Here is a 27,354-nt window from a genome sequence, read left to right on the forward strand (position 1 = left end):
TTAGCATGATGTCCATTTTCATCTTCGTTCATAGACATCTGTCATTTTGTTGACTTTTGGTTTTACTTTATCTGCCTTAGAGGTTACTGAGGTCATTGTAACCTTCAACCTCCAGTAATCCACTCTAGATCCACTGCTCATTCTAATTCTCTTATGTTCACTCTACCTATAATGTATGTAAATTCATCTGTCTGTATTCTGTCTATAAACGTTGTCTATTACTAGCAGTACCATATCACCAAGTAAAAGTCTGAGTATGTGTAAATGTACTTGGCAAATTATTCTACTGTATTTCAACAACCTGTACGGGTAACTTACAACCACAGGGAGGCACTACTGTATTATGTGGGATGTTGACCACTTCTGCACATCACATTGGTGTTTATCTATGCATATCCGAATGTACTTTAAAGCTCACTCATTTTAATAAGGCACCTACCTATTCACTTTTACCTCATCATTATTCTGTAACTGTAACTTCACTGTAACTTTAGTTGCAAATTATAGAAAATGCAGGCATAATCAAATATGGAAAACATATAGACTGTGTGTGCTGCTCTCTAGAGTTATGTTAAATAGATCAACCCGTTCCTATGCTAGACATCAAGTTGTCAATGCTCAATAAGACCCTAATGGCTAAGTGGAAGGTTTCAGCCAATGGGTTCCATTCCCCCTGCCACATCCCATGGCTCCAATACACCAATACTCTTCACCTTGGGATTCATGTTTCAGACATGGCAACCCTGGAAGAACAGCCACACGACCAAGTAAATAATCCACACGAATCAAGATGACCTTGACTTTTTGGTGCAGTAAGGACATACTCATGAAAGATTCCAGGAAGAAACATCTCATGTACTTGTTTGGTACTGGGGTAGTAAGTCGGTGGTAAGTTGTTTATGCAATTGTAAATACTGCAACATGTATTTGCTGACTATGTTCTATTTCATAAAGTTTTAGAGATAAAGAGAATGGGTGTTTGTGTAGAACACTGGTCATATAGGCACAACACAAGTGTATCCATGCGACCCATCAAATATATATTTTTTTGCACTTAGAATCAGTAAAAAAACAGCAGGTTTCCACTTTAACCTTAGTGGCGACCCATTTGGACAGTTACAGTGCGTTCGGAAAGTATTCTGACCTCTTGACTTTTTCCACATTTTGTTATGTTACAGCCTTATTCTTAATTAGATTTTTTTTATTATGTCATCGATCTACACACAATACCTCAATAATAATAAAGCGACAAACTTTTAGAAATGAATATTTACTACAAATAAAAAAACAAAAATAACTTATACATCTAAGTATTCAGACCCTTTGCTATGAGTTCAAAATTGAGCTCAGGTGCATTCTGTTTCCATTGATCATCCTTGAGATGTTTCTACAACTTGACTGGAGTCCATCTGTTGTAAATTCAATGGATTGGACATGATTTGGAAAGGGACACACCTGTCTATATAAGGTCGCACGTTTGACAGTGCCATGAGGTCGAAGGAATTGTTCATAGAGCTCCGAGACAGGATTTGTGAGGTGACCAAGAACCCAATGCTCACTCTGACAGAGCTACAGAGTTCCTCTGCGGAGATGGGAGAACCTTCCAGAAGGACAACGATCTCTGCAGCACTCCACCAATCAGGCCTTTATGGTAGAGTGGCCAGACGGAAGCTGCTCCTCAGTAAAATGCACATGACTGCTCACTTGGAGTCTGACAAAAAGCACCTAAAACCTCTCAGACCATGAGAAACAATTTTTTTCTGGTCTGATGAAACCAAGATTGAAGTCTTTGGCCTGAATACCAAGCATCACGTCTGGAGGAAACCTAGCACCATCTCTGCTGTGAAGCAGGGTGGTGGCTGCATGGTGGTGGCTGCATCATAACGTGGGGATGTTTATCAGCGACAGGGATTGGGAGACTAGTCAGGATTGAGGGAAATATGAACGGAGCAAAGTACAGAGAGATTCTGGATGAAAACCTACTCCAGTGCACTCAGGACCTCAGACTGGGGCGAACGTTTACCTTCCAACAGAACAACGACCCTAAGCACGCAACCAAGACAAGGCAGGAGTTGCTTCGGGACATGTCTATTAATTTCCTTAAGTGGCCCTGTGCAGCGACGCTCCCCATCCAACCTAACAGAGCTTGAGAGGATCTGCAGAGAATGTGAGAAACTCCCCAAATACAGTTGTGTCAAACTTGTAGCGTCATACCCAAGAAGACTCGAGGTGTAATCACTGCCAAAGGTGCTTCAGTAAAGTACCGAGTAAAGGGTCTGAATACTTATGTAAACGTCACATTTTCTTTTTAATACACTTGCAAAAAATGGTTTTTGCTTTGTCATCATGTGGTATTGTGTATAGATTGATCAAAACAACAAACAATTTAATCATTTTTAGAATAAGGCTGTGTCGTAATTTTTTGGGGGAAAAGTCAAGGGGTCGAAACACTTTCCAAACACACTCTATATGCCTGCTTTCTGATGTTCTGTTGTTGTGTGGTTATTAGGGCACGTTTATCAGTTAGCTCTGATTTAGGCGGGGTTCAATGAAGGGAATGCCTGGAATGTGTCAGTGCCAGGCGTCCTTGTGGTTGGTGGAACAGCGGGTGGCCTGGGAAGGGGCTGGGCACTACATGTCTGGTATATATCCATGGTTGCATTGTTATCCCTCTTTTTAAGTCCCGACAGTGAATTGAATACCTGATATTGTTAGGTCGTATTAGTTTGGTATAGGTGACAGCCGGACAGTAGCCTGTGCTCGTTCTGGGTCAATAAACCATACAATTCATAAAAAAATCAAGAAATGTTGTGTACATTCTCTCATTTATGATCTTTCAAGGTCATTACAATAAGTTAAAACCCATTGGTAATTGATGATGGGTAAATCATTAAATGTTTATATTGCATTAAGGCATTGCAATCAACGAGAATCCTTCAAGGAAAACTTTTGGTATTTGTATTTGTTTCATTAGGCCATTGTTGACATAGTCTCAAAATGTTTTGCTTGTCAGAAATAAACTTTTCAAGATATGTAACTTTCAAAATGCAGAAATCATCCCTGTATGATGCATTTTGTATCATATGATGCTACGTTTTGAATCCCATTGAATTACTGAGACTGCCAGCCTCCTATCTTATCCTATCCTCGGCTGCTGCAGCGCCTCTATATGGATGTGGCAGGGAGGGTCTGAGCCATGGGCAGCCTGCCAGGCAAGCTGTGCCTCCTCCACACTGAGCCAGCACTATGCACCATTACCTCTCCTCTGCTCTACCCATCAGACACCATCACAATCTTTTTCACCCAACACAGAGCATCTCACACCCCTTAGATATCCCTCACATGCACGTTCCCCAATAGGGTCCATGCAGACACACACACACACCAAAACCAATCAGTTTTGCAAGTTGATTCAATGTCATCACACATACATTTTTTGTTGTTGTTGAAATCAATCGGAAACTATGTTGATTCAAAAGTTTTTGTCCAGTGGGCAGGGTCATATTCATCCGGGCACACCATAACAAAACTATTTGCAATGGAAAGCAAGAAGTGTTTTTTATCGGACAAGTTCAGGTAGTAGTGCCATGTTTCAGTCCATAGTCTTTATCTTGGTGCCTAACAAATACGACCCAGTGTGCACTCTGCTTTGGCTTAAAAAGGGCTTTATACACCTCACTCCACCTCTAACCACATGATCTCCCCTGGTTAAGCTCCTTGATGCCCCTACTTGCCTCCAACTCTTCCCTTGCACAAACACGTTTTAAAATGCATGCAGGAGCTAAGTGTATATCTAGGAGGCATGTGAGTAAGATCGTCAACACAGGGTGTTAGGAGACTTCCCCTTATCCTAGTCCGGCTATGCTATGACTTAAGGAGTCCAGGGCAGGTTAATGTGGGGTTACCCATTAGTTTTTTATCTCCGAATTGGACGTCAGTCGGGCCAATTAGTGGTCTGACATGTGATGCTGAGGTCGTCTCCGAGATTCCAGCATGCTGAAATCCACATTGGTTCTGGAATGCTGAAATTCCCAGAAATCCATGATATTCTCAGAGCTGCTTCATACAAATCTACTTACTGTTTACCCCAGATCTACCAGAGGCTGACAATAGAAGATCAATGCTGAACAATGCAATACAATTACATGACAAATGTTGCACATTACCACGTCTTATAATAAGGGTCTGACAAAACACGAATGTTTCAGAATATCTATATTTTTTTTTATATTTGTGTAGCGAAACACAATATTTTTGACAGCAGAAACATTGTCTACAAATCCAGGTGCGAAATATACATGGTTGTACTGTAAATGTATAGTGAGACACCGCTTTATTTCTGTATGCCTACCAAGACAATAAAGACACTGGTTGGTGGAACAGCGGGCGGCCTGGGAAGGGGCTGGGCACTACATGTCTGGTATATATCCATGTTTGCAATGTTATCCCTCTTTTTAGGTCCCGACAGTGAATTGAATACCTGATATTGTTATGTAGTATTTATTTGGCATCGGTTACGGCCAGACAGAAGCCTGTGCTCGTTCTGGGTCAGTAAACTATTCAATTCATTAAAAAATCAAGAAATGTTGTGTACATTCTCTCATTTATGATCTTTCAAGGTCATTACAATAAGTTAAAACCCATTGGTAATTGATGATGGGTAAATCGTTAAATGTTTATACTGCATTAAGGCATTGCAATCAACGAGAATCCTTCAAGGAAAACTTTTGGTATTTGTATTTGTTTCATTAGGCCATTGTTGACATAGTCTCAAAATGTTTTGCTTGTCAGCAATAAACTTTTCAAGATATGTAACTTTCAAAATGCAGAAATCATCCCTGTATGATGCATTTTGTATCATATGATGCTACGTTTTGAATCCCATTGAATTACTGAGACTGTCAGCCTCCTATCTTATCCTATCCTCGGCTGCTGCAGCGCCTCTATATGGATGTGGCAGGGAGGGTCTGAGCCATGGGCAGCCTGCCAGGCAAGCTGTGCCTCCTCCACACTGAGCCAGCACTATGCACCATTACCTCTCCTCTGCTCTACCCATCAGACACCATCACAATCTTTTTCACCCAACACAGAGCATCTCACACCCCTTAGATATCCCTCCCATGCACGTTCCCCAATAGGGTCCATGCAGACACACACACACACCAAATCCAATCAGTTTTCCAAGTTGATTCAATATCATCACACATACATGTTTTTGTTGTTGAAATCAAGTGGAAACTATGTTGATTCAAAAGTTTTTGCCCAGTGGGCAGGGTCATATTCATCCGGGCACACCATAACAAAACAATTTGCAATTGAAAGCAAGAAGGAGTGTTTCTTATTGGACAAGTTCAGGTGTAGTTTTGTGTTTCAGTCCATAATCTTCATCTTGGTGCCAAACAAATACGACCCAGTGTGCACTCTGCTTTGGCTTAAAAAGGGCTTTATACACCTCACTCCACCTCTAACCACATGATCTCCCCTGGTTAAGCTCATTGATGCCCCTACTTGCCTCCAACTCTTCCCTTGTACAAACACGTTTTAAAATGCATGCAGGAGCTAAGTGGATATCTTGGAAGCATGTGAATAAGATCGTCAACACAGGGTGTTAGGAGACTTCCCCTTATCCTAGTCCGGCTATGCTATGACTTAAGGAGTCCAGGGCAGGTTAATGTGGGGTTGCCCATTAGTTTTTTATCTTCGAATTGGACGTCAGTCGGGACAATTAGTGGTCTGACGTGATGCTGAGGTAGTCTCTGGGATTCCGGAAAGCTGAAATCCACATTGGTTCTGGAATGCTGAAATTCCCAGAAATCCATGATCTCCTCAGAGCTGCTTCATACAGATCTACTTACTGTTTACCCCAGATCTACCAGAGGCTGACAATAGAAGATCAATGCTGAACAATGCAATACAATTACATGACAAATGTTGCACATTACCACATCTTATAAGGGTCTGACAAAACACGAAAGCTCAGATTATCTAGATGTTTTTATATTTTGTAGCAAAAAAACAATATGTTTGACCACAGAAACATTGTCTACAACTCCAAATGAGAAATATAAATGGTTGTACTGCAAATGTACAGTGAGGCACCTCTTTATTTCTGTATGCCTACCAAGAAAATAAAGACACTAGTTTACAGCTTTTGTTCATTCTCCATCAATTATATATATAAAAAAGTCAATATACAGAGTCAATGTACAGATGCAGTTGATCTAGAATGTCACAAAAAAGTCATTCAGACAACACAATGTGAGGAAAGACAGATAGTGTATAAGGTTCTTAATGGGCCCATGAGTTTGTCCTCGGTAAACATGCAAGTTGTACATGTTACAGAAAAGCCAACAACTTCAGCATAGTTGAGAGCCACTTTGCACTGTACATTTATGCTACCTGTCAATTTATGCTACCAAACAAAAGAAAATCAAAAGTTTGATAATTCCTAGACACAGTTTACTATGAATTTCCAGTCCATTTCTCATGCCAATAACTGGTGAGGGAGGCAAGGTTTCTGCTTATCCTCAAATGTCAAACATTTTAGGTGATGAGATCCAGACTGTTCAAAAGTTTGGGGTCACTTAGAAATGTCCTTGTTATTGAAAGAAAATAACATTTTTTGTCTATTAAAATAACATCAAATTGATCAGAAATACAGTGTCGACATTGTTAATGTTGTAACTGACTATTGTAGCTGGAAACAGATGATTTTTTTATGGAATATCTACATAGGCGTACAGAGGCCCATTATCAGCAACCATCACTCCTGTGTTCCAATGGCACGATATGTTAGCTAATCCAAGTTTACCATTTTAAAAGGCTAAATGATCACTAAAAACCCTTTTGCAATTATGTTAGCACAGCTGAAAACTGTTGTGCGGATTAAAGAAGCAATACAACTGGCCTTCTTTAGACTAGTTGAGTATCTTGAGCATCAGCATTTGTGGGTTCGATTACAGGCTCAAAATGGCTAGAAACAAATAACTTTCTCCTGAAACTTGTCAGTCTATACTTGTTCTCAGAAATGAAGGCTATTCCATGTGATAAATTGCCAAGAAACTGAAGATCTCATACAGCGCTGTGTACTACTCCCTTCACAGAACAGCGCAAACGGTCTCTAACCAGAATAGAATATAGGAGTGAGAGGCCCCAGTGCACAACTGAGCAAGAGGACAAGTACAGTAGAGTGTCAAGTTTAAGAAACAGACACATCACATGTCCTCAACTGGCAGCTTCATTAAATAGTATCCGCAAAACACCAGTCTCAATGTCAACAGTAAAGATGCGACTCCAGACTGCTGGCCTTCTAGGTAGAGTTGCAAAGAAAAAGCCATATCTCAGACTTGCCAATGAAAATAAAAGATTAAGATGGGCAAAAGAACACAGACACTGGACAGAGGAACTCTGCCTAGAAGGCTAGCATCGCGGAGTCGCCTCTTCACTGTGACTGGTGTTTTGCGGGTACTATTTAATGAATCCGCCAGTTGAGGACTTGTGAGGTGTTAGTTTCTCAAACTAGACACTCTAATGTACTTGTCCTCTTGCTCAGTTGTGCACTGGGGCCTCCCACTCCTCTTTCTATTCTGGTTAGAGACCGTTTGTGCTGTTCTGTGAAGGGAGTAGTATACAGAGTTGTACGAGATCTTCAGTTTCTTGGCAATTTCTTACATGGAATATCCTTCATTTCTCAGAACAAGAATAGACTGACGAGTTTCAGAAGAAAGGTTTTTGTTTCTGGCCATTTTGAGCCTGTAATCAAACCCACAAATGCTGATGCACCAGATACTCAACTAGTCTAAAAAAGGCCAGTTGTATTGCTTCTTTAATCAGAACATCAGTTATCAGCTGTGCTAACATAATTGCAAAAGGGTTTTCTAATGATCACTTTTAAAATGATAAACTTGGATTAGCTAACACAACATTCCATTGGAACACAGGAGTGATGGTTGCTGATAATGGGCCTCTGTACGCAGATATATGTAGATATTCCATGAAAAATCAGCCGTTTCCAGCTACAATAGTCAGATACAACATTAACAATGTCTAACAAGGTCTACACTGTATTTTTGATCAATTCGATGTTATTTTAAATGAACAAAAAAATAGATTTTCTATCAAAAACAAGGATCTTTCTAAGTGACCCCAAACTTTTGAATGGTAGTGCACATGAAAAAGTACAAATGTTTATTGGAATTGGAGAAGGATGCTTGTCTCTCAAAGATTGAGCATGTTGATCTGCAGTTTTTCTGAGGGCTTAATCTTTCTGTGCAAGAGAGGGTAAACTCCTGCTGGTTGTTAGCTCTGTATTGGGTTCATTGATTTAGAGGCCAACAGGGGCCATGTTCTTTTGCTGAAACTAATCATAGGACTCTCCTCTAATGAACCTTTTAAGTGACATCACGAAAACAGTTACATTTTCACTTAAGACCTTACCCATTTCACATTGCTATCTTAAAAAGAAAATATTTCATGATTTTGAGAATGAATTGTTTGCTCGCTTTATACATGAATACAACTTGATAGGAACCAGATATGTCATTATTTAATGAAGCCTCAAATAAACATTCTGTATACAAAGTTAAAATATTCAAATACGGGGTTTCATGAAATCATTTCATATATACATTTTTTTATGATGAACTAAATTGCCTATATAAAGTGTACATACATATATATATATATATATATATACACAGTACCATTCAGTCAGAATGGGTTAAGAAACGAATGGTTCTGCAGATATAAGAAAATGCAGATGTATATACGGTCAGGTCCATAATTATTGGCACCCTTGTTAAAGAGGAACAAAAAATAAATAATACAAACTACATTTAAAAAAATGTAAATCATATTATTTTACACTCAGGGAAAGGGCTTTTGTTTAATAAGTAATAAAACAAATCCAAGAAAGATAGGGGTTAAATGTATTGTCACCGCTGTTTTTAGTACTACAACACCCTCCCCCTGGCGAGGATAACAGCACAGAGTCTTTTTCTCAAATGTTTTAATGAGATTGGAGAATACATTGGGAGGGATCTTAGATCGTTCCTCCATACAGAATCTTTCCAGATCCTTGGCATCCTTCGTCTGTGCTTATAGAATGCCCTCTTCAATTCAAACCACAGGTTTTCAATGGGGTTCAAGTGGAGGCTGAGATGGCCATTGCAAAATGTTGATTTTGTGGTCAATAAACCATTTCTTTGTATATTTTGATGTGCGCTGGCGTTATTGTCTTGCTGGAAGATCCAGTTACGTCAAAGTGTCTCCTGGCAGAGGCAACCAGGTTTTTGGCTACAATCTTCTGGTAATTGGTAAAGTTCACGATGCCGTTGACCTTAACAAGGGCCACAGGACCAGTGGATACAAAATAGCCCCATAACATTAAAGATGCGTCATCATATTTTACCATAGGTATGGGTATCTTTTATGCATATGTTTCGAGACCAAACCCACCTCCGGTGTACTTAACCAAAGAGCTCTATTTTGATGTCACCTCTTTCTCTGAGCAAATGTATTAGTACAAAATAATATAATGTCCTTTTTTTGCATACAATATAGCTCAGTATTTGTATTATTTATTTTGTGCAGTCTTTTTAGTTAATCTTTATCAAGGGTGCCAATCATTTTGGACCTGACAGTATATTGAGGTTTTTCATAATGCAAATTTTGAAGTCAGAGCCTCGTCGTGTACAGAGGGGAAGAACAGTATTAGACAATGTGTGTTTGACCAGCAAAATAAAACATGTAGAAACATTAAATTCATTATATATTTCATATTCACTTACAACAGTATTAGTCCAGAGCCATGCATGGCTCACCATCTCAGCAACAGTAACAAGATGGACTTTCAGTGTTATGCCAATTTACAAGTCAACAAATACAGTGATTTGTTTCACGTTCCTCGTGTCAGAGAAACCATGGCCCTCCTCAGGAACAACAGGCCTGCTTCCCATTTCCTAGGTTTCATTCCATGTCTTACGTGTAGTTTGTAGTTGACCATTACTGTGCATTCCCCCTCCCCATGTAGAGAACACACACATACAAACACAAAACAACCTCACTCCACAATTCAGCTCCCTCCACCAAGCGTCGTTAGCCGACTTACCCACTTGGGGGAACTTTGTACATATCTGTCACAAAAATGGAGCATCCACAATAGATTAACATGAATGAATTCCATGCAGGACAAGGAGGGAGGAGGCATGGACTTCTCCTCCAGCCTGGAGGTCTATCAGAACTGAGGCGTATTGCTATCTCTCTGGGGCAGTGTTTTAGAAGACACAAAGCAAGTCCTCATCTCTCCTAGACAGTACTCTCCATGACCCACTCTTGGCTGTCGAAGGTCCCCTTGCTCCCCCCCATATCCCCTTCCTCGTCACACTGTAGCAGCATGCCGTTCACAGACAGGCTCCTCTTAGTCCAGATGTTGCTGATGCGCCGCGGGTAACTGCACACCGGCGTTGTGGCAGTGGAGGTGCTAGAGGCCATCGCTTGGTCTGTTTGTTGATCTGTATCCATACAGTCCCCCATGTCAAACGACTGGCTCCTTTTTGGTTTGGAGTCATGAGACAGCATGAGCAACCGGCTCAGCCGTGAGTCCATTGTCCGGCCCAGCAGGGGCTCCCTGTCCGTGTGGGGCCTATCGCCACCCGCCACCGGGGTGCTACTGCTGGATGAGGGCTCCCCCAGGTCTCCCCTGCCCTGGGCCCCCCGGAGCTCTAGGGAGTTGAAGGCCCCCAGCAGGTGATCCAGGTTTGCCCTGGGCTTAGAGGGGGCAGCCTGCCTCCACATAATGGCCAGGGTGCTGTTGGGGCTGTAGGAACCCTCCCCGGCCACCGAGCCCCCCGACGAGGATGAGGACGAGGTGCTCTGGAGGGAACCACATTTAAACTCCACCACCTCATCCTGGAGGGTCACTTTGGCCTTTGGTTTGGGCAGGGGAAGGGGCACGCCGTTCTGTCCCAGCCGGCCCCCATTGGTCTGTGAGTGGGTGTCACTTACGCTGGTCAGCTTGCCGCTCCCCCCGAAGCCACCCCCCTCATGGTCGGTGGCCTTGTAGCGTACCATCAGAATAACGATGAAGACGAGTAGCGTCGCCACGATGATGCCACCCACCACCAGGATCATGGTGCCCCCCAGAAACTGGCTGTGGAGAGACTGGCACTGTGTGTAGTCGTCGCGGGTAAAGAACTGGGCACAGCCCACCACGTTGGTGGCCGTCAGGGTGGTGGCGGTGTCGTCCCAGGCGGCCAGGACACACAAGTCGTACTTGGTCCCCGACACCAGGTTGGTCACCAGGAAGGCCTGGCTGGAGGCCGGGATCATCCTATAGAAATGGAGAGGAAGAGTTAAACATGGTGATGACTGAGTCGAGTCAGCATAATCATTTTTGGACATCCGTGAAAACCTGTGAAAGTCAGCTGTGAAAACCTACTACATTTGATACAATTTAATTGATTTGGAGGATAATGTTATTAACATGCATCTTTCTTAACACCATGCATTTCATGTCAATACAAAACTGTGCTTGAGTGTTCTTTATGATGCCATTTCCACTGAAAGAAAAGCAGGGCTTCCTCATTCCTAAGGAGTTGTCCAGTGTTAAGTCTCTTTGTGGTTGAGGTTCTAGTCTAACAGACACACAGCTGTAATTGGCTTTATCTCTCTAAACCATCTGTCCTGCTGCAGCAAACAGACGCTCCACCCCATGTCTGAGCCATGGAGATGTGAGAAGAATAAATAACCAGAACACAGAGGAAAAGAGTGAAAAAAGAGAGAAAGAGAGGGAAAAGGAGAAGATTGAAAGGCTTCTGTAACAGCTAGAGCCTCAGATACCTATGTTGCTCAGGCGAGTCTTAGTCCACTTATAAGGCAGGAACCTGTCTGAGAACATGACGAGTTATGTCCAGGGAACTGGCTCGGAGCTGTTCCACAACATCAATCATTCAGTCACAGTAGCTGGTCATGCACACCCATGTAGTATGCTGGCCATAAACATCCATGTAGTATGCTGGCCATAAACACCCATGTGATAAGCTGGCCATAAACACCCATGTAGTATACTGGCCATAAACACCCATATGATAAGCTGGCCATAAACACCCATGTGATAAGCTGGCCATAAACACCCATGTAGTATGCTGGCCATAAATACCCATGTAGTATGCTGGCCATAAACACCCATGTAGTATGCTGGCCATAAACACCCATGTAGTATGCTGGCCATAAACACCTATGTAGTATGCTGGCCATAAACACCCATGTAGTATGCTGGTCATAAACACCCATGTAGTATGCTGGCCATAAACACCCATGTAGTATGCTGGTCATAAACACCCATGTAGTATGCTGGCCATAAACACCCATGTAGTATGCTGGCCATTAACACCCATGTGATAAGCTGGCCATTAACACCCATGTGATAAGCTGGCCATAAACACCCATGTGATAAGCTGGCCATTAACACCCTTGTGATAAGATGGCCATAAACACCCATGTGATAAGATGGCCATAAACACCCATGTGATAAGCTGGCCATAAACACCCATGTAGTATGCTGGCCATAAACACCCATGTGATAAGCTGGCCATAAACACCCATGTGATAAGCTGGCCATAAACACCCATGTGATAAGCTGGCCATAAACACCCATGTGATAAGCTGGCCATAAACACCCATGTAGTATGCTGGCCATAAACACCCATGTGATAAACTGGCCATAAACACCCATGTGATAAGCTGGCCATAAACACCCATGTAGTATGGTGGCCATAAACACCCATGTATTAAGCTGGCCATAAACACCCATTTAGTATGCTGGCCATAAACACCCATGTGATAAGCTGGCCATAAACACCCATGTAGTATGCTGGCCATAAACACCCATGTGATAAGCTGGCCATAAACACCCAAGTGATAAACTGGCCATAAACACCCATGTGATAAGCTGGCCATTAATACCCATGTAGTATGCTGGCCATTAACACCCATGTAGTATGCTGGCCATAAACACCCATGTGATAAACTGGCCATAAACACCCATGTAGTATGCTGGCCATAAACACCCATGAGATAAGCTGGCCATAAACACCCATGTAGTATGCTGGCCATAAACACCCATGTGATAAGCTGGCCATAAACACCCATGTAGTATGCTGGTCATAAACACCCATGTGATAAGCTGGCCATAAACACCCATGTGATAAGCTGGCCATAAACACCCATGTGATAAGCTGGCCATAAACACCCATGTGATAAGCTGGCCATCAACACCCATGTGATAAGCTGGCCATAAGCACCCATGTGATAAGCTGGCCATAAACACCCATGTGATAAGCTGGCCATAAACACCCATGTGATAAGCTGGCCATAAACACCCATGTAGTATGCTGGCCATAAACACCCATGTGATAAGCTGGCCATAAACACCCATGTGATAAGCTGGCCATAAACACCCATGTGATAAGCTGGCCATAAACACCCATGTAGTATGCTGGCCATAAACACCCATGTGATAAGCTGGCCATAAACACCCATGTGATAAGCTGGCCATAAACAGCCATGTGATAAGCTGGCCATAAACACCCATGTAGTATGGTGGCCATAAACACCCATGTGATAAGCTGGCCATAAACACCCATGTGATAAGCTGGCCATTAACACCCATGTGATAAGATGGCCATAAACACCCATGTGATAAGCTGGCCATAAACACCCATGTGATAAGCTGGCCATAAACACCCATGTGATAAGCTGGCCATAAACACCCATGTGATAAGCTGGCCATCAACACCCATGTGATAATATATAACCATATGATAATAACTATAACCAATGATGCCATACCTTTTTTTCTGATAACTCACTCCACACTAATACTACAGTATTAGTGTGGAGTGAGCAAAAGATGCAAAATCATCTGAAACAGGAAATGCCCATGCTCAGGGCTGTTAAACACTGGTCTGATTCCACGCTTCAAGGATGCTGCAATCATGTGGACTGAGATATTTTTATTTTATCTATATTTAACTAGGCAAGTCAGTTAAGAACAAATTATTATTTTTAATGACGGCCTAGGAACAGTGGGTTAACTGCCTGTTAACTGCCTGCCTCTTTCAGGGGCAGAACGACAGATTAGTACCTTATCAGCTCGGGGATTTGAACTTGCAAATTTACGGTTACTAATCCAATGCTCTAACCACTAGGCTACCCTGCCGCCCCGTCGAACAACAACATTGATGTTAACGCTGATTCAGTGAGCGAGTTTATTAACAAGTGCATCGGTGATGTTGTGCCAACAGCAACTATTAAAACCTTCCCCAACTAGAAACCGTGGATTGATGGCAGCATTCGCTCAAAACTGAAAGCGTGATCCACTGTTTTTAATCAGGGAAGGTGACCGAAAACATGACCGAATACAACAGTGTATCTATTCCCTCCACAAGGCAATCAAACAAGCTAAGCGTCAGTACAGAGACAAAGTAGAGTCGCAATTCAACGGCTCAGACACGAGAGGTATGTGGCAGGGTCTACAGTCAATCACGGACTATAAAAAGAAAATCAGCCCTGTCGCGGACCACGATGTCTTTCTCCCAGACAAACTAAACAGATTCTTTGCTCGCTTTGAGGACAATACAGTGCCCCTGACACGGCCCGCTACCAAAACCTGTGGGCTCTTCACCGCAGCCAATGTGGGTAAAACATTTAAACGTGTTAACCCTTGCAAGGCTGCCGGCCCAGACGGCATCCCTAGCCGCGTCCTCAGAGCAAGCGCAGACCAGCTGGCTAGTGTGTTTTCGTACATATTCAATCAATCCCTATCATTGTTCCTGTTCCCAAGAAAGTTAAGGTAACTGAGCTAAACGACTATCGCCCTGTAGCACTCACTTCCATCATCATGAAGTGCTTGTCACAGGAAGGCCAAAAAGATCATCAAGGACAACAACGACCCGAGCCACTGCCTGTTCACCCGCTATCATCCAGAAGGCAAGGTCAGTACAGGTGCATCAAAGCTGAGACTGAGACGCTGAAACAGCTTCAATCTCAAGGCCATCAGACTGTTAAACAGCCATCACTAACATTGAGTGGCTGCTGCCAACATACTGACTCAAATCTCTAGCCACTTACTAATTAAAAATTGGATGCAATAAATGTATCACAAGTCACTTTAAACAATGCCACTTTATACGTATAATGTTTACATACCCTACATTACTCATCTCACATATACAGTGGGGCAAAAAAGTATTTAGTCAGCCACCAATTGTGCAAGTTCTCCCACTTAAAAAGATGAAAGAGGCCTGTAATTTTAATCAAAGGTACACTTCAACTATGACAGACAAAATGAGAAAAGAAATCCAGAAAATCACATTGTAGGATTTTTAAAGAATTTATTTGCAAATTATGGTGGAAAAAAAGTATTTGGTCAATAACAAAAGTTTATCTCAATACTTTGTTATATACCCTTTGTTGGCAATGACAGAGGTCAAACGTTTTCTGTAAGTAAGTTAAGGTTTTCACACACTGTTGCTGGTATTTTGACCCATTCCTCCATGCAGATCTCCTCTTGAGCAGTGATGTTTTGGGGCTGTTGCTGGGCAAAACGGACTTTCAACTCCCTCCAAGGATTTTCTATTGGGTTGAGATCTGGAGACTGGCTAGGCCACTCCAGGACCTTGAAATGCTTCCTACGAAGCCACTCCTTCGTTGCCCGGGCGGTGTGTTTGGGATCATTGTCATGCTGAAAGACCCAGCCATGTTTCATCTTTAATGCCCTTGCTGATGGTAGGCTTTGTCACTTTGGTCCCAGCTCTCTGCAGGTAATTCACTAGGTCCCCCCGTGTGGTTCTGGGATTTTTGCTCACCATTCTTGTGATCATTTTGACCCTACGCGGTGAGATCTTGCGTGGGGCCCCAGATCGAGGGTGATTATCAGTGGTCTTGTATGTTTTCCATTTCCTAATAATTGCTCCCACAGTTGATTTCTTCAAACCAAGCTGCTTACCTATTGCAGATTCAGTCTTCCCAGCCTAGTGCAGGTCTACAATTTTGTTTCTGGTGTCCTTTGACAGCTCTTTGGTCTTGGCCATAGTGGAGTTTGAAGTGTGACTGTTTGAGGTTGTGGACAGGTGTCTTTTATACTGATAACAAGTTCAAACAGGTGCCATTAATACAGGTAACGAGTGGAGGGCAGAGGAGTCGCTTAAAGAAGAAGTTACAGGTCTGTGAGAGCCAGAAATCTTGCTTGTTTGTAGGTGACCAAATACTTATTTTCCACCATAATTTGCAAATAAATTCATTAAAAATCCTACAATGTGATTTTCCCTCATTTTGTCTGTCATAGTTGAAGTGTACCTATGATGAAAATTACAGGCCTCTCTCAACTTTTTAAGTGGGAGAACTTCCACAATTGGCGGCTGACTAAATCATTTTTTGCCCCACTGTATATACTGTACTCTATACCATCTACTGCATCTTGCCTATGCCGTTCGGCCATCGCTCATCCATATATTTATATGTACATATTGTTATTCATTCCTTTACACTTGTGTGTATAAGGTAGTTGTTGTGAAATTTTAGATTAATTGTTAGATATTACTGCATGGTCGGAACTAGAAGCACAAGCACTTCACTACACTCACATTAACATCTGCTAACCATGTATATGTAACCAAAATAATGTGATTTGAATTTAATGTTATTTGATCAAAAGTTGATAATATTACATGTTTTGGTCCTCAGGGGATGTAATCTATTACACAGTGATAACGGCTTGCTTGGTATAGGCATGGGATGGAGGGAAATTACAGTGCTTAGTGAATATTTTGCCAGGCACTGCTCTGTCCTGTGACTGATTCATGTCAGGCTGTCTGTGTTGAATGTTTCATTCAGCTGAATTAAAATACATCGGGATAAAGTGGAACTCAGGAAAAAACGTCTGGCTGTGCTTATCACAAGGAGATGAATACAAGTTTTTTCCCTACACCCGTTGGGCATCGAAAGGCAATTTGGAGATTGCTTTAAATCGTTTCCAGTGAAGGCATGAGGCCATAACATTAATCAGAGCGAGAGAGGATGTGAGTCCTTAAACATTGCTTCTGGGAAGGAAAAGTAGTGGGGAAGGGGATAGGGATACGCAGCAGTCAGCCACAGCTACCCTCATCCTCCCAAACAGTTTAAAAGCTATTGTCAGATACAGTTTCAACACACTTCCTTATTGGCAAGAAAGAAAAAAGAACTGAAAACAAACAAACAAATCATTGCTTCAGGTTATAGCATTTCTCCCACTCAACAATCATTAAAGTATTTCATGGCTAATTCCCCCCAGGAGGATTGTATGATTTCTTAAGGCGGCCTCTTTCTCTGGATAACAGACAAGGTCATGCCAAATGGGTCTCTTGCTCCATTGATTCAGCCTAAATGTCAGGGTGCTGGGAAATGTGATTATGCTTATATAAGCAAAAATCCCTAATGGGCTCTGCACTCCCTGCCAGGGAATTTATTGGGAGATGCTTCTGAATTGTACTATAGCGGTAGTGGGGAGATTAAATGGAACTTGATGCTAGCCTGTGTCTGTGTCCATACCCTTGATGTTACGTTCGTTCGATGAATTAGACCAAGGTGAAGCGTGGTACATTTTCCTTTTATTAAATGACACCGGGGAAAACCAGCAAAATACACAACCGAACGTAAAGTTCTGCAGGGCTAAACAGCAACTATGCAAAAACAAGATCCCACAAAATAAGGTGGAAAACAGGCTGCCTAAATATGATCCCCAATCAGAGACAACGATAGACTCTGATTGGGAACCAGCAAAGAAACAGAAAAACTAGAATGCCCACACAAATCACACATCGACCTAACCAAATAGAGAAATAAAAAGGCTCTCTAAGGTCAGGGCGTGACACTTGAGTATATATCCTGCCATAAAACATCCTGCTATGGTAACTATAATGGATGAGTGCATTTGAGAAAAAACAGCTAACTTTGGGAGTGTCAAACAGTGCAACTGCAGCATTAGCTCAAGGTTTGATTAGTGATTTGGCTTGTGTTGTTAAGCTCAAGGTTTGGTTAGTATGTTGGCTTCTGTTGCTAAGCTCAAGGTTGAGTAGTGTGTTGGCTTGTGTTAAGATCGCGGTTTGGTTAGTATGTTGGCTTGTGTTAAGATCGCGGTTTGGTTAGTATGTTGGCTTGTGTTGTTAAGATCGCGGTTGGGTTAGTATGTTGGCTTGTGTTGTTAAGATCAAGGTTTGGTTAGTATGTTGGCTTGTGTTGTTAAGCTCAAGGTTTGGTTAGTATGTTGGCTTGTGTTGTTAAGATCACGGTTGGGTTAGTGTGTTTACTTGTGTTGTTAAGCTCAAGGTTTGGTTAGTGGTTTGTATTGTGTTGTTTTGCATTTACAAATAATAAATAAGCATAACAGAGCTTGTAAACTCTCTTTTTTGAATAACTTTTCAAAGATAATCCTCCTACGAGCAAATCAATACACACATCGATTACATTAAGGGTTGTTAAATCCAAAGCTAATGATCGCTAGAAAACTATTCATCATAAAGATGACGGCATCACTATCTGCCTGAAACGCACCATTAATATGCAAATGCAGATCCCATTTCATTTCTGTAAAAAGACTCTCTAAACCTCCTGGAATGGCGGAATATTTCATTACGTTATTAATTACAATGGGATGTTATCTGTTCACTCATACCCAAATCAGACACATTTTCAAGACCACATTCTCAAGTATTAATGTCTTGGCCTAAGGATAGGTTCAACAGATAAAATATCAAATGGGTCCAGAGCAAGGCTCTAGATGGGCAATATCACCATCTTGGTCTAAAGAGTAATGGGTATATCATTTGCGGGGTGCTTAATATTTGGCTGTCAAACACTAGTACAAGTGTGTAATGGAAATGAGTTTTTTTGCACGGGCGGGGTCACCATTGCGGAGCATGGAGGAACAGGTGTGATGGTGTGGGGGTGCCTTGCTGGTGAAGCTGTCAGTGATTTATTTAGAAGTCAAGTCACACTTAACTAGCATGGCCACAGCATTCTGCAGCGATAGGCAAAGGATGGCTACTTTGAAGAATCTCAAACACAAAATATATTTTGATTTGTTTAACAAATATGTGTTATTTCATAGTTTTTATGTCTTCATTATTATTCTACAATATAGAAAATAGTAAAAATAAAGAAAAACCCTGGAATGAGTAGGTGTGTTCAAATTTTGACTGGTACTGAATGTGTCAGCAACCACAGCTAATGAAGTCACTGAAACCCTTAACAAGGAGCTGCAGTCAGTTTTGGAATGGATGGCCAGTAATAAACTGGGCCTGAACATATCTAAAACTAAGAGCATTGTATTTTGGTACAAATCACTCTCTAAGCTCTAGACCTCAGCTGAGTCTGGTAATGAATGGTGTGGCTGTTGAACAAGTTGAGGAGACTAAACTACTAGGTGTTACCTTAGAATATAAACTGTCATGGTCAAAACATATAGATTCAATGGTTGTAAAGATGAGGAGAGGTCTGTCCATAATAAAGAGATGCGCTGCTTTTCGGACACCACACTCAAGAAAGTCCTGCAGGCTCTAATTTTGTCTTATCTTGATTATTGTCCAGTCATGTGGTTAAGTGCTGAAAATAATACCTAGTTAAGCTGCAGCTGGCCCAGAACAGAGCGTCACGTCTTCCTCTTAATTGTAATCAGACAGCTAATATAAGTACTATGCTGCCAATCTCTCTTAGTTGAGAGTTGAGGAGAGACAGACTGCATCATTTCCTCTTTTACAAAAAACATGAATGTGTTAAAAGTGTCCAATTGTTTACATAGTCAACTTAGATATAGCTCTGACACACACTCTTACCCCACCAGACATGCCACCAGGGGTCTTTTCACAGTCCCCAAATCCTGAAAAAAATCAAGAAAGCTTACAGTATTATATAGAGAAATTATTGCATGGAACTATAAAAGTATATATTGCTCAAATAAATAGTAAACCTGTTTTTTTTTACGATAAAGCAATACCTCACGGCACAGCGCCTCTCCCCTATTTGACGTGTAAGTGTATGTATTGATATGTAGGCTATGTTTGCCATTTTTAAATTCATGTAGTTCTATGCATGAGCTGTTCATGTCTATTCATTTTCTGTATTATGGCATGTTTCATGTTTTGTGTGGACCCAGGAAGAGTAGCTGCTGTTTTCGCAACAGCCAATGGGGATCCTAATAAAACACCAAATACCAAAACAAACACGTTTCTCTGTGATGCAAGAGGTATGGAGCGTGAATCCTCTACCACTCTCCGCGACTCCAGCTAACAGACAAAAATAGTGGACCCAGGACCTTGCTATCATTTCTGAAACACATTGTCAAGCCGAGGAGAAACATAGGCATTAAATCACATGGGATGGTACAATCAAACCATTATATGGTAAAGGATTGCTGAGGGACTCATTGCAATTGAACTGAAATGTTACTGAAAGTCCGTGTCTGACACATAACTTCCATTACTATGTCCACGTATAGCACTTTCTTTAGCTTCTATTGCTGCTTATACAATCCTGATGAATGAAGATAATATGCTTAACGTATTCTGGGTATATATTCTATCTTGCCCTAACCATAGGGTAAATAAATATACTATTATATTGTTCTCCGAGCCCTGAGTCTTTTATCGCCCGGCGATTCAGATTTGTCAGAGAAAACACTTGTTCTAATGGAGAGTCATACTGTATGCGATAACAAAGCTCTACACTGACTATAGGACTACATATCATTCTTTTCATGGCAGGTATAGCACAAGTTAGAGTTAACAATTTACATTCCAATCCCTTTGAAAAAAAGTGTATATAATAAACTAGAAAGTAATCATAGCCAAGTGTAGTGGTAATGATAAGCAGAAATAAATACTGTCTGATGAGATATAGACCTATATGTCACTAAAGTGTTACAGTACAACTCTCGAAGTCTATGGCTGAACTGATCTGCCTTTCTCTAGGTTTTAACAGAGTAACTCATTTAAATGGCATGACATAATTGGATTTCCTTTCCAACTGGTTTCACAGTCATTTGGAGATGTGCTAATATACTATATATCAGCTTCCTGTAATACACTTTCAGCCTCATCAAATAGCTGCTGTAGTTGATTGACAGAATATCCATCCATTAATCTTAGGGATGAAATTCCCTTATTTATGGCCTATTTAGCATAATGGAGCTGTTGCTTAGCGACCAAAACATCAGATGATGAAAAAGGCAGTAGAAAGTGAAGTGAGTTGTTTCGCTGTCGAACAATTCAACGGACAGACAGAAACAATGGATAATGGATTGATCACTTAGGATTAACAACACCATTGTAGGCTATATTGTTATGGAAAACTGTGTATGAAGGCTGCTGGTTCTGTACACATGGCAGTGTTATTGATACAGTGTATTTTGTTTAGTGTAAACAGCATGATTTACTGTTTGGCACAATTCATCTTCATCATTCATCTTTTGTGAAAGCCGAGAGTCATTATCTTTAGGTAAACAAAACAAGTCGACTGGAGTCTTAAAACAACATGTGTATTGAGCGTCTCCTCCATCTTTTGTTCCCTCATAGATCAAAGCTATCGGTGTTCCTACTTCTCTGAAAATGAAGATTTGTTACCTGTAGATGAGGACTTCATCGTCGGAACAGTTGTACTGGAGTTGGTACATCTTTACCTTGGGCGCTGCCTTGCTGACGGTCCACTTAACCAAGGCTGAAATGGCTGTCACCTCTGACACAGTGACCACTTTCTCCGGGGGGGTCTTTGGAACCCCCTTGCTTATCCTGGTGGTGCCGGTGATGTCCGAGAGGCGGGACTTGGGCTGTGAGGCCTGACTGGTGCCGTTGCTGAGGTGGGGCAGCTGGATGATTGACAGATCCACTGAGGCGGTGGACTCCCCGGCCACGTTGGCCGCGATGCAGGTGAAGGTACCGTAGTCCTTGGAGGTGGTGATGAGAATCTCCAGGGTGCCGTTGCCGTAGACGACGGTTCGGGACGAGTTGCCAAGGACACGGTCGTCAGGGGCCATCCAGTGTATGGTGGGGGTGGGGTCTCCAATGGCCTCGCATCTCAGGCTGGCAATCTGGCCCTCCAGCACCAGCATCCTGTGGGTGTGCTGAGTGATGAGGGGTGGCTCGCACACAAACTCCTCCTCCCTCACATACCAGAAGTAGCGCCCCTTCAGGTTGGAAGGGGAAGCGCATGTCTCCTGATCATCGTCCCTCTCCAGCCGCCGCAGCCACAGCACCTCACAGTTACAATGCAGGGGGTTCCCCCCGATGCCAAGGGACAGCTGGGGGGCATAGGGAGTGGTCATCATCAATGAATCCTGGGCCCTTGCGAAGATGGGGTCTGGGGGCAACTTCTTCAGTCGGTTGGAAGTGAGATCCAGGCGAGCCAGTCTCTCTAGATCAGTAAAGGTCCCCTCAGGGATGAAGTCCAGGAGGTTATGGTCAAGACTCAACTGGTGGAGAGAGACCATCAGCTTGACTGAGTCCCAGGGCAGGCTCCTCAGGTTGTTGTAGGACAGATCCAGATCCTCTAGGGAGGGTGCCAGGTCTTCCAAGGCCCGGTCCGAGATGCGTCCCAGCTGGTTGTTGTTAAGGATGAGGTGCTGCAGGTTGACCAGGCCCCGGAGATCATCAGGACCTAGCTCTATGAGACGGTTGTTGTCCAGGTGTAAGGAGCGCAGGGTCTCCAGGTCGCTGAAGGAGAAGGGCTGGATGTAGCTGATGGTGTTGCGGCTGAGCGTCAGGTCCACCAGGTCGGTCATGTTGGCAAAGTCCTGCTGGGTGATGCGGAGGATGTAGTTTCCGCCCAGCCGGAGCTCCACAGTGCGCCTGTCGATGTCCAGTGGGACGAAGAGCAAGCCTTTGGAGGGACACAAGGTCCCCAGGGACTCGGACAGGTTCTGGCACACACAGTACTTTGGACATGCGTGGGCCATCAACACTGCGGTTCCCAGGACCAGCAGGCAACAGAGGATGTGGTCCATGGTAGAGTCACACAAAGGAATCTACAGAGAGAGAGAGAGAGAGAGAGAGAGAGAGAGAGAGAGAGAGAGAGAGAGAGAGAGAGAGAGAGAGAGAGAGAGAGAGAGAGAGAGAGAGAGAGAGAGAGAGAGAGAGAGAGAGAGAGAGAGAGAGAGAGACAGAGACAGAGACAGAGAGAAGAGAAGAATAGAGAGAGAGATAAAGAAAGAAAGACATGATTAGTTCTTCCATAGTATGCAGTCTAATTCTCCTTTCATTGTGGCAGACAATCATAATCTCATGTAAACTATCTGTGAGGATCTCTGACTAGAGTGCTAGGTTTTTGTGGCCTATTATTGACAGGTTACAACATCAGGGTTTTGGGGCATGTTGTTGACAGGTTACAGCAGCAGGGTTTTGGGGCCTGTTATTGACAGGTTACAGCAGTAGGGTTTTGGGGCCTGTTGTGGACAGGTTACAGCAGCAGGGTTTTGGGGCCTGTTATTGACAGGCTACAGCAGTAGAGTTTTGGGGCCTGTTGTTTACAGGCTACAGTAGTAGGGTTTTGGGGCCTGTTATTGACAGGCTACAGTAGTAGGGTTTTGGGGCCTGTTATTGACAGGCTACAGTAGTAGGGTTTTGGGGCCTGTTATTGACAGGCTACAGCAGTAGGGTTTTGGGGCCTGTTGTTGACAGGCTACAGCAGTAGGGTTTTGGGGCCTGTTGTTGACAGGCTACAGCAGTAGGGTTTTGGGGCCTGTTGTTTACAGGCTACAGCAGTAGGGTTGTGGGGCCTGTTGTTGACAGGCTACAGCAGTAGGGTTTTGGGGCCTGTTGTTGACAGGCTACAGCAGTAGGGTTTTGGGGCCTGTTGTTTACAGGCTACAGCAGTAGGGTTTTGGGGCCTGTTGTTTACAGGCTACAGCAGTAGGGTTTTGGGGCCTGTTATTTACAGGCTACAGCAGTAGGGTTTTGGGCCCTGTTGTTGACAGGTTACAGCAGTAGGGTTTTGAGGCCTGTAATTGACAGCCGCCACGGGGCATCTTGATGTGTATCGATTAGACTGCACTTTGATCAGACTCAAAAGCTGTCATCAAATGCACATGGATTTGAACTAGGTTTCTGTTGTCTGTGGGTGGATGGGTGTGTGTGTATTTGGGTGCGTGCATCTGTCTTTGTGTGAGGGCTGTGTGGGAGGGAATCTTTACAGCAAATCGGTGGCTCAGAATTAATCAATTCAAAGACAAAACAATATAAATTAAATAACTTATCTACTAACAGCTAGCCATAAGACAGTCATAAATGGAGCTCCTCTGGGACATCAACTCATTTAGATTTACCATGGACAATTTGTCTGAAACACTATACTGCATTTATGATAGAGCCATTCATCATGCAAAAGGTTGGCTATTTATTTCGTGGCTTCTGTCATTTATGAAGTGTCCCTCCGAGGACACCGTAGTGCTCTCTAACGGGGAAGTCATGTGACACGGGTCAATTCCAACGATGGATGTTTCACTCAGGTGGAGATAATATACTGTAATCATAATATATTCAATGTAATCAGGGAATGCTGGATAATAACTCAAGCCCAGAGCATTGGACAGCAGGCACTTAGAGACACCGTACAGAACTGACTCTAGATCAGTTGGTAGAGGTACATAATAATGAAGCAATAGACAGAGGGGAGACTGGCCTAAAATAAATGAGCATTCCTCAGAGATCAAATTAGAGAGGACATACCTAAGCCCCTGTCTGTGACCACTCATTAGAGACAAATAGGTATGCAGTCATGTGGAACACAACTGCCCCCCCCATGTCTATGACGTCCTTCATTAATATTCCTGTCTGCTTTGTTAATGTCAGTCACACACACATATAGCCTACAAACACACACGCACACCTCTATAACCTTATATACCCATCAAATCCTTATCCCCATGAGCCAAAGCTATTAATTCTCTCTCTCTTTCTCTCATATATTATCTTACAAGGATTTCCATATAAAGTAGCATATGCTATAAAGCAATGTATTTTTTGCATCATTTGATCACATTTGTATTCATATCGACTTGTGGCAGAATTCCAAAAACCTTTGTCAACACAAAGCATCTGAGGCTTTTGTACTCAAGTAAATGGAGGTGGCTAATCATTGGCCTGGTGAAAAGAGCAGCGGCGAACCTAAGGAAGGATGGATAAGAGAGGAGGCTTGACCTTAGAGTCATCTGTGCATTGACCCAGCCAGCCACAGTAGTCACAGTAAATTGAAAATAGGATAATTCAATCACAGAATAACATGGGCCCAATGCTATGGAGTCCAAGGATGCCAGGGGGAAGGCTTAAATCACTCAGCCAAAATCACGATTCAAGGACGAATCCTATACGGATCCTAGGGAAGATGGATTGATTTGAAGTCAGGCAGTTAGGAAAACCGCAGAGATTGACAAGATATGTGTGGCACTGCTGGGATGGTGGGATTATAATTTGACCAGCACACAGTGGTTGTAATCAGGATACTCATGGGAAGCTGGGAAGACATCAACACAGGGATAGCTTTTAACATGCTCACCCACTGGCAGGTGAATCAGAACATTATCACAGATAATATGCTAACAATATGGGCTAATAAGTTGCCTTAGGGAAGAAATGGAACTCATAGCTCTCTGATAGAATGTTGGTAGCACCGCTGCCACGACAGCATGATTACTCTTATGTTATAAAATCAAAGAAGAAGTTACAGGTCTGTGAGAGCCAGAAATCTTGCTTGTTTGTAGGTGACCAAATACTTATTTTCCACCATAATTTGCAAATTAATTAATTAAAAATCCTACCATGTGATTTTCTGGATTTTTTTTCTCATTTTGTCTGTCATAGTTGAAGTGTACCTTTGATGAAAATTACAGGCCTCTCTCATCTTTTTAAGTGGGAGAACTTGCACAATTGGTGGCTGACTGAATACTTTTTTGCCCCACTGTACAGGGGGTACCGGTACAAAGTCAATGTGCGGGGGCACCGGTTAGTCAATGTAATTGAGGTAATATGTACATGTAGGTAGAGATAAAGTGACTATGCATAGATAATAACCAGAGAGTAGCAGCAGAGTAAAATAGGGTTCTGGGTAGCCCTTTGATTAGCTGTTCAGGAGTCTTATGGCTTTCAGGAGTCTTAAGTCTAGGCCTTTTGGAGCTAGCCTTGGCGCTCCGCTACCACTTGCTGTGCGGTAGCAGAGAGAACAATCTATGACTAGGGAGGTTGGAGTCTTTGACAATTTTCAGGGCCTTCCTCTGACACTGCCTAACATAGAGGTCCTGGATTGCAGGAAGCTTGGCACCTGGGCCGTACGCACTACCCTCTGTAGTGTGTTGCATTCGGAGGCCGAACAGTTGCCATACCAGGCAGTTTTATTTTATTTTTTATTTATTTAACCTTTTTTAACCAGGTAGGCAAGTGGAGAACAAGTTCTCATTTACAACTGCAACCTGGCCAAGATAAAGCAAAGCAGTTCGACACATACAACAACACCGAGTTACACATGGAGTAAAACAAACATACAGTCAATAATACAGTAGAAAAACAAGTCTATATACGATGTGAGCAAATGAGGTGAGATAAGGGAGGTAAAGCAATAAATAGGCCATGGTGGCGAAGCAATTAAACACTGGAATGGTAGATGTGCAGCAGATGAATGTGCAAAGTAGAAATACTGGGGTGCAAAGGAGCAAAATAAAAAAATACAGTAGGGGATGAGGTAGTTGTTTGGGCTATTTACAGATGGGCTATGTACAGGTGCAGTGATCTGTGAGCTGCTCTGACAGCTAGTACTTAAAGCTAGTGAGAGAGATAAGTGTCTCCAGTTTCAGTGATTTTTGTAGTTCGTTCCAGTCATTGGCAGCAGAGAACTGGAAGGAGAGGCGGCCAAAGGAGGAATTGGCTTTGGGGGTGACCAGTGAGATATACCTGCTGGAGCGCGTGCTACGGGTGGGTGCTGCTATGGTGACCAGTGAGCTGAGATAAGACGGGGCTTTACCTAGCAGGGTCTTGTAGATGTAGCAGTGACGCAACCAGTTAAGATGCTCTCGATGGTGCAGCTGTAGAACCTTTTTAGGATTGAGGACCCATGCCAAATCTTTTCAGTCTCCTGAGGGGGAATAGGTTTTGTCGTGCCCTCTTCACAACTGTCTTAATGTGTTTGGACCATAATAGTGTGTTGGTGATGTGGACACCAAGGAACTTGAATCTCTCAACCTGCTCCACTACAGCCTCGTCAATGACAATGGAGGTGTACTTGGTCCTCCTTTTCCTGTAGTCCACAATCATCTCCTTTGTCTTGATCACGTTGAGGGAGAGG

At 42.8% G+C, this 27,354-nt stretch overlaps 1 protein-coding gene across 1 annotated transcript in view; it reads right to left on the reverse strand.

Annotated features, from left to right (window-relative positions):
- Positions 1-7,987: 7,987 nt before the first annotated feature.
- LOC123995357 (leucine-rich repeat and fibronectin type-III domain-containing protein 2-like) overlaps positions 7,988-27,354 on the reverse strand; it is a 144,592-nt gene continuing 125,225 nt past the window's right edge. The window contains exons 4-5 of the mRNA XM_046298907.1: positions 21,654-23,050; positions 7,988-11,329 (exon numbers count right to left, since the gene is read on the reverse strand). Coding sequence (XP_046154863.1) covers positions 10,306-11,329; positions 21,654-23,029 — 2,400 coding nt within the window. The 5' untranslated portion in view covers positions 23,030-23,050 and the 3' untranslated portion in view covers positions 7,988-10,305. The remainder of the gene's footprint in view (positions 11,330-21,653; positions 23,051-27,354) is intronic.

Source organism: Oncorhynchus gorbuscha, linkage group LG14 (assembly GCF_021184085.1).
Source record: "Oncorhynchus gorbuscha isolate QuinsamMale2020 ecotype Even-year linkage group LG14, OgorEven_v1.0, whole genome shotgun sequence".
NCBI classification, from domain to species: Eukaryota; Metazoa; Chordata; class Actinopteri; order Salmoniformes; family Salmonidae; genus Oncorhynchus; species Oncorhynchus gorbuscha.